Source organism: Ipomoea nil, unplaced genomic scaffold (assembly GCF_001879475.1).
Source record: "Ipomoea nil cultivar Tokyo-kokei standard unplaced genomic scaffold, Asagao_1.1 scaffold2580, whole genome shotgun sequence".
NCBI classification, from domain to species: domain Eukaryota; kingdom Viridiplantae; phylum Streptophyta; class Magnoliopsida; order Solanales; family Convolvulaceae; genus Ipomoea; species Ipomoea nil.
Window position 1 is genome coordinate 542,024 of NW_017619008.1, and position 16,522 is coordinate 558,545.

Sequence of the window (16,522 nt, forward strand, 5' to 3'; positions counted from 1 at the left end):
ATATATATATTCTTTCTTCTTCCATATATTTCATGACCATGACCACCTATGTACATGTACTACACTTACAACTTAGTGGATTTCGGCTTGGCTTAGCCCAAAAAGGCTCGTGGTTTTCACCGTATTGGTTTCCACGTTAAATATCTTGTGTCCTGCCTATTTATTTCTTATTTATTGATTCCTTGCAATCACCCTTTTACCATTCATATTTTTCTTATGGGAGATTATTGACCTGTATAATTACATACCCCGGGGTCAATTTTCTTCATCAATGGTGCTCTTGTCGAGAGCGACTGTACAAGCTTAAGCGTGCTCTCTCTCCTATCTTTCCCTAGCTGACGAAACACTCAAGTTTAATTTGCTCTCCATTTTCCACAACAATGAAATATACCATTCGATTTTTATAACATTCATCTTTAAATTATTCATCTTTTTCCTGTGTATGCAAACTTCATTTCAATCATACTACATCCAGTACGTTATCTCCAGTATTCATGCGAATAATACAAGTTTCTCAAGATACATTTTATCCTCCCATCTCTCTGTGTTTGTTGGAAGTTGAAATCCTTGAAAAATTTTCAAGATCACTACCAGACTGATCACTCTTCAAATATATACATATCGTGTCAAAGGATTCATAAACACCAATTCGAAGCTCACATCCACCTGCCTGAAAGGATTTGTTAATTTAGATTTTCAAGCTTTCCACGACGACCTCGACATGGCCGCCACCATAGTCCGCCTCCAAAGACACGACTGCTTCGTCACTAGATGTGATGGATCAGTATTGCTGGCCGGACGGAGACTGGAAGGAGGCCGGGGGATAAGTAAGCGCCGGCAAACGGAAAAACCGTGCAAGGGTTCGATCTCATCGACCAGACTAAGGAGGAGTTGGAGCAGAGCTGCCCGGGAGTGGTGTCCTGCGCCGATATCCTAACGTTCTCGCCAAGGGATGTGCTTGTATTATCCGGAGTGCCACAGTTCGACGTTCCCGGCTGGAGGAGCGACGAGAACGTCTCCCGGGAAGCCGACGTGGGAAAACATCTTGCATCGCCGGACAACACGGTGGATCAAATATTTAGATGGCGGAGCTTTCAAGGCAAAAGGCTAGATGTGGAGGACCTGGTGGTGCTGTTGGGCGCGCTTTCCATCAGCGTCGCCCACTGTTCCAATTTCCGGTACTGGCTAAACGATCCGGCTAAAGCCAAGGAAGTCGACGTCACGGTGAAGGTCGTCATGCATGGGAACTCATTGCCTGAACGTGATGAACACAATCCCAATTTTATCAATGCTAAAAGATAAGTGTTATTATTATTATTGTTATGATTATTACTATTATTTAATTTGATGTGGCCAACCGCTAATTTATTCGAACAACAACATAATTTGGCAAGCTCTGTGCTGCCACTCACATAATATAATATGGTACGCTTTGTGCTACCAATTGTACTGCAAGGCAAGCCCTGCGCTGCCACCTAAATTATAGGGTAAGCTCCGCGCTACCTCTTACAACTATCGTTTCATCGAATAAATTTGGTGTTGGTCACAATAAATTAAAAGAAGATAGAGATATCTGAATCTATCTTCAATTTTAATTTTATATTTAAATCAATACTAGTGGCATGACCCACTAATCATGTGTTATTTAGCATGCAGGGAACAACTTTTGTGAACTAATGGGTGCTCCGTCCACCTAACCGTGACTCATGGGTGCTCCGTCCACCAAATCGTGACTCATGGGTGCTCCGTGCACCTAACCGTGACTCATGGGTGCTCCGCGCACCTAATTGTAACTTTCATATGATCTCAATGCTCCGAGCGAGGAAGGTCACAACTTTGATGCCTCATGCACAAACATGTAGTGCAGACTACACTCGTCACACTCCAAATGTTATATATGGTTTGGTTCAACGTGTATCGGTGTAATACTTTCTTATGCCACAAACACTTGTGGTTAAGAAAGTGGGCGACTCATGATGGAATAATATAATTTCCTATATTATTGTTATTATTATTTATGATGGAAGATGCAGTCAAAGAAGAAAGAGTCAGTCCAAGAAAATAGAGGCCAAGAAAATAGGAATATTACGTGGCCTTAATATTAGGGGAGGTTGCAACTACACAAATAATATTATATAAAGGCTCCGGGCAACAGAAAAGGGGATTCACGTCAGTCTCAAATATAACAAATTCTCTTCTACATATATATTCTTTCTTCTTCCTTATATTTCATGGCCATGACCACCTATTTACATGTACTACACCTACAACTTAGTGGATTTCGTCTTGGCTTAGCCCAAAAAGGCTCGTGGTTTTCATTGTATTGATTTCCATGTTAAATATCTTGTGTCCTGCCTATTTATTTCTTATTGATTCCCTGCAATCACCCTTTTACCATTCATATTTTTCTTATGGGAGATTATTGACCTGTATAATTACATACCCTGGGGTCAATTTTCTCCATGATGCGATATCCACTCATTTCTCGTAGGACAAGACTTTTCCGTACCTATAAATATTGAGGGGATTTTCAAAGTTTAGACATCAAGAATCTTGGACAATCTTATGTGTTTTCTCCATTCTTTACTTTGTTCTGTGTAATTTATTATGGAATGTTGACATGACAAATATCTTGGATTAGTCAATTGGGCAAATACTTTCGGTTTGAGTTGTCTTAAACTATCTTATTTATTTAACTGTAACCTAAAAGGGGTCCTTTATGACCCATGTTGGTTTTGCGGTCATGGGATAGCTGAACGGCGGGCCAACACAACCACAAAACAATTTTTAAAAGAGAAAAAGAAAAGTAAATTGGCAAAGTAATCGAAAGAGGATTGAATCAAGAACCCTTTTTAATATGCCCACGGGTATTTATACAGGATTTACATGTCTTGGAAAGGAAAGAAGAAGACTTAACAAACTTGATCTTATGAAAGCTTCCTAAACTGCCACGCCACTTTTCTAATGCTGAAAAGGGAAGCCTCGCCCAGAATCTAAAGGGAATCTCTTGAAAATCTCCTTCCATCGCCTCCAACATGACTCCAGGTCATGCATACCAGCCCGACCACATTCGCGAGGCAGGAAGCCTGGCCCACACATATCCAGCCTCCCGGCAAGGGGTCTAGCCACTAAGCTTTCTAGCTTTTTAGATAATGCGGTCATTCTACAGACTCCGGGCGCTGGAACATATTCCTGACTAGGTACCCTACTCGGGGTATCCATCACTAGTCTCTCACTTTTATGAGGTTCAGCGAGGCAATGACTCAGGAAAGTAAGCTTTCATGGGATGAGGAACCCAGTAGCCTGAGTGCTAACTTGCAGACTAGAATTTCCAAGCATATGTCAATCTTATTGTGTAGCTAAGAAACATGTCCATTGCTGGTTGGGCCATCTTCCCAGTCGCGACCAGTACTTACTCTTCCCGACTAGCTGGATTCTTGACTAGTTTCACGAGGATACCGCTATTAAATCAGGCATATTCAATACGCCTCTTCGTTTCCCGCTAGTTAAAATTTAAAACTTTTCACATTCTCTAACCCTAAGTAACTGTCGCGTCAGCCATCACGTCCGCCTGCCAGCCATTGTATGCCTGCCATGTGTCATCATCTGGCAGCCTTCCTCCCCTATAGTATTGATAACCAACCCTCCAGCGGGCGGTTTTTTAGGCATTCACTATCGTTCGATTCGTTGTGGTTTCCGAGTGCCTCTCCACCCTCTTATTTCTCTAATCCTTCGCTACTATGGCCTCGTACCCGGCCAGCTAGTCCCCAACTCCTCCCGCATCCTCGTCAGTTTCCTCACATACCTCTACAACCTCGAGAAAGAGTCCATTATTTCCTTCTTCCACCAACTCTTCTAGCTATTGACAGTCGGCGTTATTGCCCATAGCTACGTGCAAATACGCCAGAGAGATGGGCACCGATTCTTGGACAAGCTGGAGTTCTCCCACAAAGGCTGGAAGGATGACTTTTTCTTCATCCACCAGTCCGCGCCACACGCGAATTTTGACTTCCTTACTACATAGTGGTTATCGTACTTCCGACTGCATCAAAGGCCACAATGCAGCGAGATGGTCGCGGAGTTAGTTAAGACAATTCTTCAGGGTGACCCCATCTATGTTTGGTGATGATCCCGACTGCTTGCATGCAGAAGGCTGGTATCTTGTTGTTTGGCACAACCTTGACAGGTCTAATATATGCCTTCCATCCTGACTGGCTACTAATAATTTGTGTATTTAATGGGTTTTATCCGTGTTATAGGGAGCAACGACCCCGAGCCGTCCTCCAAGGAGTCGGGCGAGGATTAGGAAGAAAGTGACTAGGGTGACCTGGTTGCACACCACTCCTGAGCTCCGACCATTGAGCCTGTCGACCTGACTTCCGACGATGACCAAGATACAAAGGAAATGGGCGATCGCCGAGCATTCCACTGCGCTCACACTAGGGCCAGCCTAAGTGACAAAAACAAGGGAAAAGTTATCGACTCATTTTACCTACCCCCCTCCCCACCAACTGTTTTTAGCTTTGTCCAACTGGTAATCTATGGGTCGCCAATCGCGATAGCCCGAGCCGCCGCAGAAACCAGGCAGAAGGAGTTAGCCGACCACACCACCACCCACTAGTCAGGTACTAAACGCCGTGATGACACCTCCATCAAAACCCCAGCTGCAAGTGTATTGTGGTTAGCCTATAGCTAAACCCATAGAGGTTATCCATAAGGGTAAGTTCCCAGTGACGGAATGACTAGACAAAGTGGTCTTCCTAAGGGACTTAGAGTCCGTTGAGGCCCTGATGTTGACAAGTTTCTAGAATGCACTTCCTTCCGGATGTACCAGGTATGCTTCTGAGTAGCTTTACTCTTGACTGTCTGCCCAACATTTACTAGAGCTCTAATCGGTTTTTATTTTCTTTTTTTTTTTTTCTTTCAGGCCCTGATGTACCAGCTTTCCCTTTGCCGGCGGTAGAAGGTGATTATGTTCGAGTTGGATGTTCTCCATGCTGCCCGAGCTGACAACGCCAAGTATCTGGATGAGATAAATCTGAGGATCGGGGAGGCGACATCTACTCTAGAGGCTAAACGGGCATGGGTTGAGCAGCTGGTAGCGAAGCTAACTACCGCCCGGGAGACTGCCTTGTCTACCTACCAGTAGTCGAAGGCCTTCCAGAGGGACGCTATGTGTGAGACCCCAAAATATTTTTCCTCCAAAACTCCTATTTTATCAAATTTCAAAATGAAATTATTTTTATTCCTACGATATTTTTCTAAATGGGTGTTAGAATAAAATATTTTAAACTCTTTATTCCAAAATAATTTTATGCAAACTATTTATATATTTATATATGGTTTTAAAAGCCCTATTTAAGGGATGTATTTATTTGTCAAAATTTTGACTTAAAAGTCTATCTGAGAGGAACCTGAGGGGAATTTGTGAATCTGATAGAATTGTTTTTTAACCCAAAAGTGATTTTAAAATATACCTAGCCTAATTTATGATTTTATATATTATATTTAACCCAAACTTGATCCAGTTTTGTACCCAAAATTATAACACGAGATTTAATCTGTGAAATGACCCATTAGCCCTCTCCTAGCCGTGTGGCACTCATCAGCCTAGGGTTTTATGCCTATTTAAATGTCATTATTCCATTGAGAACCTTGATCCCTCCCTTGCACCTCTCTTCTTCAGCATTTGCAGAGAAAGGCCTCACCATCCAAGAGCTTCAAGAGTTGTAAGACCATCATCTTCCATCTTTCATTTCCATTACAAATCTTCCTTTCATTCTCTTTCTCTTCTCCCTACTTTCTCACAGTGAAGGCATGTGTGTGTGTATGTTTATGTTGTTTGGTTTGGAACCTTATAAAATGGGAAAGGAGAAGACATAGCTTGAGGATAGAGATGGATGAATCTTGAGGTAGAGGCTAGAAGTTTGAGGTATAACCCATGGAAACCCAAACTCCTATTTTTACCGTAAGTGTTGATATTATGCGTTTTGTATGATGATGTTGGTGGATTATGTGTTTGTAGGTAATGAATGTGGTGTATATTGTGTTGGGAAGAAAGCTCGCAAGAATATATAATTAGCACAATAAAATAAATAAACAACATTAAAAGAACACCAAGAATTTTAACGTGGAAAAACATCCTCAAGGCACGGAGTAAAAAACCACGGGCACAAGCCAGTAAACCTTCCACTGTATAGATAATGGGTACAACAGATGAGACTTCTCTAATTCAACGATTAGAGGCAACACAATACAAGAGAAAATAACATACCCCGAGGCACAAGAATTTCTACGAAATCCACCAACTTCTTCTCAGGTAATTTTCTCACACTTGTATATCTCACACAAATTTTCTCTCCTCTCTTTTTCTTCTTCTTGAACTCTCTCATATCCAAGGTAGCCAAATCCATGGCCTTTATATAGGCTTTACAAAGCCAACTCTTTTGTCTTTTCATTTGCCCACTTTAATCTCCCATTAAGTGGACATGAATGAAGCCATTAATCAAAAAACCTTTCACTTCATCTTCCAAGCTTAATTGTTATGCTTTTGGTCACCACCCTACCCACATTGGTGGGACCATCTAGCAACATATTGATACTATGATAGTGTTTTATTTGTGGGATTATGACATTGGTGTGATTGGAATGCATTGTTGATGATTTGGTGCAGTGTGTTTGTTGTCGAGAGAAAACAAAGGAGGTTAAGCTACTACCTCACCGTCCCCTTTTGTTCTAGTGGGACTAGCCCGCATACCTCCCAGGTATGCGGGGAAGTCTCGTGAGTACTATGACAGGGCGTCAAGGAAGGGCCTTGTGCCCTGCCATTCATGCCCAATACCGCGCACGGCTTGAGGCGGGGCTTGCAAGCCTTGTCGCCTAGTCCTGCGTGGTATATGGCTCGGGCAGAATAAACTTTTGCCCCTTTTGGTCCGGCCATGGTTCGTTGTCGCGGGTCCAGATGACTTGTGCGACTCGAGAGTCTACTTTGTAGTGTCCTAGCTTCCGGCAATTATAACACAAGACTTGTAACTCCTCAGAGTCTTTACTCTTCGAGACACTTAAACTCTCGGAGTGTCTGCGGTTTGATGAAGATGGTGTGGATGGTGTTGCTTGAATGCTGTTCTTCCTCATGAATTGCTTAAATTTCCTGTCAAAGATAGCAAATTGTTCATCAAATAAAAAAATTAGACTTAAAAATTTTTGTTCCTTTTTACTTTTTAAAAATTAGAAGAGTTCTCTGACCTTTTACTTATTGCGAACAAAGAAAATTGATTTATATATATTGAAATTCAAAATTTTGGTTACAAGTAGTCCTTTCATTCTTCACTTGGATGCCTTGAATACTCTATTGAAGGGCCATCGGAATTCAAGTCGTTTTATCTTCAAAGAAGAGCTTATATGTTTGTTCTTTATTGAAGAGCCTCCGGGTTCAAATGACTTGATCTTCAATAGAGGTTTGGATCAACATGATTGATATGATCTTCATGGAGGGGCTTTTACTTTCAAGATCATTTTATTGTGATCTCTGAATAATATTTTTAGGATGTTTACATGACGATTTTTAGGATGAATGAGATCTTCTATTTTATAGTTAGGATAAGAAGAGTTTTGATAAGTTCAAACTCTTTTGATATTATCTAACTAAACAAATTAGATAATATCAATATTATTCAAAATATATTCAAATATTTTAATATTAAAAATATTTTTATCCTTAACAAAATTTCAGTGTCAACAAATGCCCCCTCAAGACTTGTCTGTTGTCTGTACGCCACTTGAGAGCATATACCACTCGAAAATATGTAGTGAAAGGAAATCACGACACTACAATTAAAGATATGAGGTTGTTTTAACTCGTGCCAAGAAGTATCTTGAAGGATATGGGGCCGTTTCAACTCGTGCACAGAGCTTTGAAGAATATGAGACCTTTTTTATTCATGCCAAGTGGCTTGATCTTCAAATTAAAGAAGATCTTATATGTTTGTTCTTCATTAAAGGGCCTCCGTGTTCAAATGACCTGATTTTCAATAAAGGTTTGGATCAACATGATTGCCATTATCTTCATGAAGGGGCTTTTACTTTCAGGATCATTTTATTGTGATATCTGAATAATATTTTCAGAATGTTTACATGATGATTCCTAAGAGGCTTAAGTGTCTGTAAACGCGAAAAACTTGAATTGTATATATTCAAAATTCAAAGTATCGGTTACAAGTAGTATGTACCAATCAAGAAGGGGTACAATCTCTGTATATGAGAAGTCCTATGATTCTCTACTAGAAGTATGCCTATTAGATGTGTGCCAAATTTGGAATATGCCAAATTGGAAGTGTGCCGAGTCCAGAGTATGCTGAACTTGAAGTATGCTGAGTTCGGGAGTATGGCCGAACTGGAAGTATGCCGAGTTCGGGGGTATGCCGAGCTGGAAGTATGCGGAGTTCGGGAGTATGCCGAACTGGAAGTATGCGGAGTTCGGGAGTATGCCGAGTTCGGAAGTATGCCGAACTTGGAGTAGTTCCTTGCTGAAGGGCCTCCGGAGTTATGTAGCTTGTTCTTCAATGAAGGGCTAATATGCAGCTTGATCTTCAAAGAAGGGCTTCCGGTGTTCAAGTGGCGTGTTCCTCAGCGCGATATACGCAGTACAACTACGGGCGTGTTCCAGATGATATCCTGGCGAGATTTCGGCAGAGCTTCGGTATTCAGATTTCCAGTGCCCATTCTTTGAAAATGAAACTACTATTTATAGTGGTGAGGGTAAGAGAAAATCTCCAACCAACTCTTAATTCCTTATTTAATTTAATTTCTTTAATTAAATTAAGGAATGTATCGGGACATCATTGCGTCCAGGTTCATGATTTCATTAAATTTCCAAATAATATCAAATATTCAAATTTCTCAAAATTATATAATCCACATATAATTTTGATGGGTCAAGACCAAGTCAAACCCACTAATTAGGCAACCCAATTCATCAAGCAGCCTGGTCCAACTCACTTAAATATTCCACCAACTTGGGCCGAACAATTCAATATTCAATTACATTTAATTAAGTAATTAAACCAATTAATTATTTATTGAGCCATTTAATTAACCCAATTAAATAATATTAGTCCAATTAGCCTAATTAAAGTAATTAATTTAATGATCAATTATCCTCCACTACCGAGTAACATGCAAATCGGTCCATTCAAAATTTTAATGCTTACAAATTGCCCCTTCGAGACTTGCTTGGCGCGCCTTAATTAAACGTAGGGAGAAGGAAGTCTCGAAACCTTGTAAATAATGATACTAGGACACCGATGCACTATATCTTTTTTTGCCTTGTCCATTTGGGCTCCCGTATGAAATACGAAAAAAACTCTAATTAAAAATGATGGGCCTCCCAATATTCACCTTTCCCATGTAAAATCCCATTAAACCAGCAAAACCAAAGTCAAAGTTCACGTGGAGGTGTCCATAACATGCATTGCATTTTCAAATATGATCAGGATTTCTATTTCAAACTAAATTCACTTCGAGATAATACTCCAATTCCAACTGCACACGCAAAATGCTTAATGATAGCCACAGACCGCATATAATTCGTAAACCATATCACCCAACAACACTATAAATATGCATTCATCCTTCTGCATCTTCATTCTTCAGCCAAACCTTCAACTATCCGAGAGATACCACAGGTAACTTTTAATTTCTGCGCCATTTATATACATGTATCTGTCCTTAATTTTGCATGTCATTTACCATGGGATTTGATAAATCAAACAAAGCAAGACTTGAGAGCATTGGATGAGACTCCCTGGAATCGATTTTCCTTTCGGCTTTCACGCCAATGCTTGGACTCGCCGCCACCCATCGTGAATGGGGAAGAACAACAACTGAGAGACATTGGACAGAAAACACCTTTGAATTAATTTTCTCGGCCTATTTTTCACCATTGTCAAATTCTCACTATCGGCCACTTCTAGGATGTCGCCTCAGGATGTTGCTCCGGCACGCCTTTGTCGCTGTCACAAGGCTAAATGTCACCAAGCGCGTGCTCCGGCACGTTGCTGTCATCGATGGGGATGCTAATGGCTGTCGACAATGACGCCATTTGGAGGCATGGTTGTCGATAATGACACCATTTGGAGGCATGGCTGTCGACAATGACACCATTTGGAGGCATGGTTGTCGAAAATGACACCATTTGGAGGCATGGCTGTCGACAATGACACCATTTGGAGGCATGACTGTCGACAATGACACCATTTGGAGACATGGCTGTTGACAATGACACCATTTGGAGACATGGCTGTCGACAATGACACCATTTGGAGACATGGCTGTCGACAATGACACCATTTGGAGGGGAAAGCTACTGGATAGTCGCCGTGCTCCGGCGAGTTGCCGTCGGCAATGCTACGGCCAAGGTAACAGGTACACACACGCTCCAGGCCTTCACGATTTATAATCTTGGACTGCTTTCAAATTTTCAACCTGACAAAGCCATGTGCTTTCGCCCTCTTTTCCACATGTCGACTGGGAGGTTTTTTTTTTCCTTCGTGTGTCAGTGTATAACGTGTGATTGCCACAGCTGTTTGTGCGTGTATATATATGTTTAATGCTTCTGCTTTATCACTTTGCATGCAATTTGTGAATATCCTCCGTGCTTGCCAACATATATGCATATAATATATATAATCCTAATATGCATATAATATATATAATCCTTGTTTCTTGTGCATGTATACATATTATATACGTGGCCTGCTAGCTTTGCATGTAGTGTGAATGTATATATATATATATTACTCCACTTTGTTTGCTTTGTGATGTATGCACCCTACTGTTTGTGTTATTGTGTATATATAATACACTTAACCCATGTGGGCCACTGGTTTATGATCCATATGATTAAGTGCATGATCCATAATCCATATTTCGGCTCCCACTTATATATTATATATACGTATATAATATATTATATATATAATATATGGCGGAGATGGGACTCAATCATACCATACGATGCATACGAAAATTTTCCTTGCAAACAAATCTTTCTCCTTTGAGTAGAGAACTAAATTTTTGATACCGAAACTTAGCTCTCAAAGATATGGGATTTGCAATTCAGCCTACGCCATGTGAAATATTTAGACATGTTCTCGACTTGGGAGATGGATACTTAAAGGTGGAGTTTCGTGTAATTAGCACCCTCGCTTTTAAGAATGAATTCAATTTCATCCAGGGATACTCGGAACAGACTGAGGCCGCATTCAGTATGTATCATGACCTTTTGGAGGCCACCATTAGGCAGTTTTCACTCGTGTCAGAGGGTCTTGAAAGATATGAGGCAATTTCGACTCATGCCAGGGAGTATCGAAAAGATATGAGGCAGTTTCGACTCGTGCCAAGGAGTATCGAAAATATATGAGGCAGTTTCGACTCGTGCCAAGGAGTATCGAAAATATATGAGGCAGTTTCGACTCGTGCCAAGGAGTATCGAAAAGATATGAGGCAGTTTCAACTCGTGTCAATGACTGTCCTTTAGCTTATTTCCTTTAAAAATGTAGCTTCTTTCCTTTAAGATTTCATGAAGGGTTTGCCCCTATGGCTGTGATTATGACACTTCTATCGCTTCTGAGGAGAATTCAGTCTCAAATGCCAAGGTAGAAGTCTCTCTCATTTAAGGGTTGACTCTGTTGACTCCCAAAAGATGGGGAGAGCTTGAATGAGGCCAAGAGAAGCTTGGAGGCATGTAAACATGACATGCTTACCTTTAAGCTTTTCATCGACTGATGTTATTTTTCCTTTAGTCGTTTTTCTTTTTGGTTGCAAGACTGTTGTTGTTTATTTCCTCAACTCTTGATTGAGTGCTTCTCATTGTCTTTTAGCAATAACTTGTACATATTTGCTTTGACCCATTGAATGATTGTCTTGATAAACCACTCTTGCAACATGAATTGGACTTGTTTCTGTTATGACTGAACTTAGATAATTTGATTTCTAAGCTGCCTACGTACTCCTATAAAGGAGATCAAGTCAAACGTAGTTCAAATAAATTTTTTGATAAAGTAGAGCCGTTCACAGTTTAGACTCATGCGGGCCAGGAGCGTCTATGATTTGGGCCCACCCATAGACAAAGCGAGATGCATTAGCAGTTTAACCACGTACTGCATTTTTGGTGGATCAGTCATTCATCACATCTTCATGACTTGTGTTGACCACCAAGTTTAAGGGTGGTAAAGCTTTAGGAACCTTCCATTAATTGGACAGATCTTCAAACCATCTTCACTAATCAGCTTGTAAGCCCCACCGGTGTAAACTTCTAAAATCACGTAGGGAACATCCCACCTTGAAGTGAACTTGTGGCCAGTTTTTCTCGTGACAATGATGGACCTGCAAACAGCTAGGACTTTGTCCCCAATTTGAAAGGAACGGGTCCTAACCCTTTTGTTAAAAGCTCTAGACATACGAGCTTGATAGCACTCCAAGCTTTGTTGCGCTTGCAGACGTTTTTCGTCCAAGGCTTCCAACTCAGCCAAGCGTAACTTAGCATTCCCTTCATCAGTAAGACCCTCCTGTATAGCCAACCTTAAGGAAGGTATTTGACGCTCTAGAGGCAAGACCGTTTCCACACCATACACCAAAGAATATGGAGTGCTTTGAGTAGGTGTGCGATATGTGGTTCTATACGCCCACAAAGCTTCTTCCATTCTGTCATGCCAGTCCCTTTTCAATTTTGAGACCACTTTCTTCAACAAATTGCATAGGGTTTTGTTAAAAGCTTCAACAAGCCCATTTGCAGTTGCATAGTAAGCTGATGAGTTTCACTGCTTAAAGTCAAAAAGCTCGCAGATCTTGTCCATCAACTTATTGTCAAAGGGCTTCCCATTATCTGTTAAGATATATCGCGGGATACCAAATCGATAGACGATGTGTACACGGAGAAAGTCTGCAACATTTTCTTTCTTCACCTCCTTCAATGCCACGGCTTCAGCCCATTTTGAAAAGTAGTCGGTGGCAGCTAGTATATATGCGTGCCCTGCAGATGACTTAGGCGTAATTGGGCCAACCACATCAAGTCCCCAAGCATCAAATGGCCAAGATGCAACTGTTGGGTGTAGAGGTTCTGGTGGCTGATGGATAAAGTTTGCATGATATTGACAAGCTTGGCACCTTCGAGCATAGTCTATGCAATCCTTTACCATTGTAGGCCAATAATATCCCATTCGCTTAATGTGGAAATGCAACTTGGGACCGGATTGATGTGCACCGCAAACCCCAGAATGAGTTTCTTGCATAGCTTGTAAAGCTTCCTCTTCCCGTAGACATCGGAGAAATATTCCATCAAAGGAACGACGATACAATGTCTCTTTATAGTAGATGAAGCGAGGAGTTCGACGCTTTATATCCATCCTTTTACGGGGATCTTCAGGTAACTTTCCATCAGTGAGATAGTCAATTAACGGTTGCCTCCAGTCGTCTTTGCCTATATCATAAACTGAGGCAGTAGGGAGTTCCACAGTTTCATCAACTGAGCCGTCTTCATTGAAGATTGGTGGAACTACCCACTTTTGACATACCCGCACTCGGGCTGCAGGATGAGTAATAGTTGAAGCCAATGTGGCTAAGGCGTCAGCCTGCTTGTTTTCTTTCCTCGGTACATGTTCAATTGTGACGTCCCCTAACCATTGCATAAGTACCTTTGCATAGTTGTTATATGGGACTAACTCCGCCTTTTTCACTTCATATAAACCCAACACTTGGTTTATGATCAACTTTGAATCTCCATAAATGTTAATTCTCAGTTGCTTCATGTCAGCCGCTATCTCGAGCCCAAGTATCAATGCTTGATACTCAGCAACGTTGTTTGAACATTGCTCGGTCAAGGTGAATGAATATGGCAACACCTCGCCTTCCGGAGTGACGAAGACAACTCCAGCACCTGCTCCTTCTCTATGTGAAGCTCCATCAATGTACATCTTCCATGGGGGTAGTATTTCAATGACAAGCACATCTTCATCAGGCAAATCATCAGACAACTCCCACTCAGCAGGTATTGGGTGGTCTGCTAGGAAATCGGCCAAGGCTTGCCCCTTGACAGACTTTTGCAGCACATATACAATTTCAAACTGTTGAAACAATAAGTACCACCTTGCGAGGCAGTCGGAGAGAACGACCTTCACCATAACATATTTCACCGGGTTCGCTTTGGAAACAAGCCGGATGGTATGAGCCTCGAAGTAGTGCTTAAGTTTTTTGATGGAGAACACAAGTGCCAAACATAGCTTTTCAATTGGGGAGTACTTTAACTCGTTCGGGGTCATCATTCTGCTGAGATAATAGAGAGCATTCTCCTTCCCCTTGTCATTTTCCTAAGCAAGCAAGGCTCCCACAGAACTGTCTTGGGCGGAGATATAAAGCATCAGCAGGCGGCCATGAACAGGAGCAGTTAGCACAGGCGGCTTCATCAAGTATGACATGATACTCGCAAATGCGTTCTTGCATGCCTCATCCCATATGAATGAGATGCCCTTTTTCATCAACCGACTAAATGGTTGACATCTTCCCGCTAGGTTTGATATGAACCTTCGGATGTAAGCCAACTTCCCTTGTAAGCTTTTAAGCTCATGAAGGTTTCTCGGCCCAGGCATCTTCATTATGACGTCAATCTTTGCTTGTTCAATCTCGATGCCCCTGTGTCGAACAGTAAACCCGAGGAACTTTCCAGCAGCAACCCCAAAAGCACATTTCAGGGGGTTCATTTTCAGTTGAAACTTTCGTAGGCGGTCGAAGACTTTCCTTAAATGCACCAAGTGATTTGTGCGCAATTTCGACTTCACAACCAGGTCGTCTACGTAGCATTCGACCATTTTATGGAGCATATCATCAAATATTGTCTGCATAGCCCTTTGGTATGTAGCACCTGCATTTTTCAAACCAAAGGGCATTACTTTATAGCAGTAGATGCCTTTTGGTGTTCGGAATGCAGTTAAGTCTTCATCTTCCGGCGCCATGCGGATTTGATTGTAACCGGAGGAGCCATCCATGAATGACAGGATCTCATGCCCAGTCACGGCATATATCATTAACTCCGTGATAGGAAGCGGGAAGTCATCTTTCGGGCATGCCACATTGAGGTCCCGAAAATCTACGCAGACGCGGATCTGGCCATTCTTCTTGCGCATAGGCACAATACTGGATATCCAGGTTGGATATTTCACTTCACGAATGAAGCCAGCTTCAATAAGCTTATTAACTTCTGTTTCAATCGAGGGAATGAGGTCGGGGCGGAAGCGTCGTTGAGCTTGCTTAACCGGACGACACCCCTTCTTCACTGCTAAGCGGTGCACAGCTACCTTTGGGTCTAACCCTGGCATCTCCTTGTATGTCCATGCAAAGACATCAATATATTCTTTCAGCAATGTGACATTGATTTCTTCATCTTCGTCAGATAGGAGTGCGCTAATGAAGATAGGACGAGGATTTTCAGGAGTTCCCAAATCGACTTCTTTTAATTCATCCACTGCGGCTCGTACCCCTTCTTCTAACTCATGGGGTGCATCTTCTGCATCTTCCCCCTCAATCGGGGTTTCATCACATAAAGTGATATGGAAAGATGATGTCACCTCTTCCTGAGTGGTTGGTGGTACATCATCACTTGAGCCTACGCTTTCCTCATTCTCTTCTTTATGTACACGAGTGTGTACAATGGTCTTCGGTTGGACTTTCAACACTTCACCACATGAAACATGAATATATGTTTCTCGTCTCATCCGGGAAGGAATCATGCTTCTAAGCTTTTTGAGAGGCTCCACTTCAGCAGGAACATTGGCACTGTCTTTAACAACTTGGACAGCCCCAAGTCGATCATGCATTGACTTTCTCTTTAGGGCTTTAGGACTTGACCCCAGTCTATCAAAGACTGAGCGTCGAGAGTCTGCCTTACCAATTCGGTCGAAGACTGACTTCTTTTTGTCTTGCCCATTATCACTGGTAGGAGTGAGTTTTGGGTCATACTCGCTTCCCTCCGCGGAGATACAATTACTTGCAGCCCTGTTTATGAGAATTCGCACTGGTTTAGGGGGGACATAGCCCAACCCTTTGCGCGTTTGAGGTTCTTGATGACTTGCCTTGCCTTTACCACCGGCTTCTGGGATAAGCTTTCCCTACTTCTGTGGCTCGTTGGGGTTATAGCCAGCCTTGGCTAGAAGCTTACAAGCGTTAGGGTCGAAACCCTCGGTACGTTTGGCGGGGAATATTTGGCCCACTTTATCACCACATTTCTCTTCGGTTGATTTTGCTGCATTTGATTTGAGTGTATCAATCCTTGCAAGCGGGAATATGAGTTTTGTGTTGTGTTGATCTCCCTCTCCAACTTGTTTTCCCTTTGACTTTGATTGGGAAGGTGGATCGTCATTGCTTTCCTCAATATCTTCAACAATAACTTGCCTTTTGATGTAGAACTTTGCGTCTGCAAAGTAAGACTCAGCCTCCGTGAAAGGGCTTTCATCGGCGACAACCTTTTCAACTA

General features: G+C 42.0%; 2 protein-coding genes across 2 annotated transcripts; one reads left to right on the forward strand and one right to left on the reverse strand.

Annotated features, from left to right (window-relative positions):
* The first annotated feature begins 721 nt into the window (after nucleotides 1–721).
* Nucleotides 722–1,302, forward strand: LOC109154024 (peroxidase 3-like). The gene is made up of 2 exons (XM_019301909.1): nucleotides 722–784; nucleotides 880–1,302. The coding sequence occupies exons 1-2, from the start codon at nucleotides 722–724 to the stop codon at nucleotides 1,300–1,302; spliced, it is 486 nt and encodes a 161-aa protein (XP_019157454.1).
* An 11,513-nt stretch (nucleotides 1,303–12,815) lies between these two features.
* Nucleotides 12,816–14,315, reverse strand: LOC109154025. The gene has a single exon (XM_019301910.1). The coding sequence runs from the start codon at nucleotides 14,313–14,315 to the stop codon at nucleotides 12,816–12,818; it is 1,500 nt and encodes a 499-aa protein (XP_019157455.1).
* Nucleotides 14,316–16,522: the final 2,207 nt, after the last annotated feature.

What these genes read in the sequence shown, in the direction of transcription:
- LOC109154024 (XM_019301909.1), top strand. Translation starts at nt 722, where the DNA reads ATGGCCGCCACCATAGTCCGCCTCCAAAGACACGACTGCTTCGTCACT. An exon ending in TCACTAGATGTGATGGATCA is followed by an intron (nt 785 to 879) that starts GTATTGCTGGCC and finishes CTCATCGACCAG; the next exon opens with ACTAAGGAGGAGTTGGAGCA.
- LOC109154025 (XM_019301910.1), bottom strand. Translation starts at nt 14,315, where the DNA reads ATGACCCCGAACGAGTTAAAGTACTCCCCAATTGAAAAGCTATGTTTG.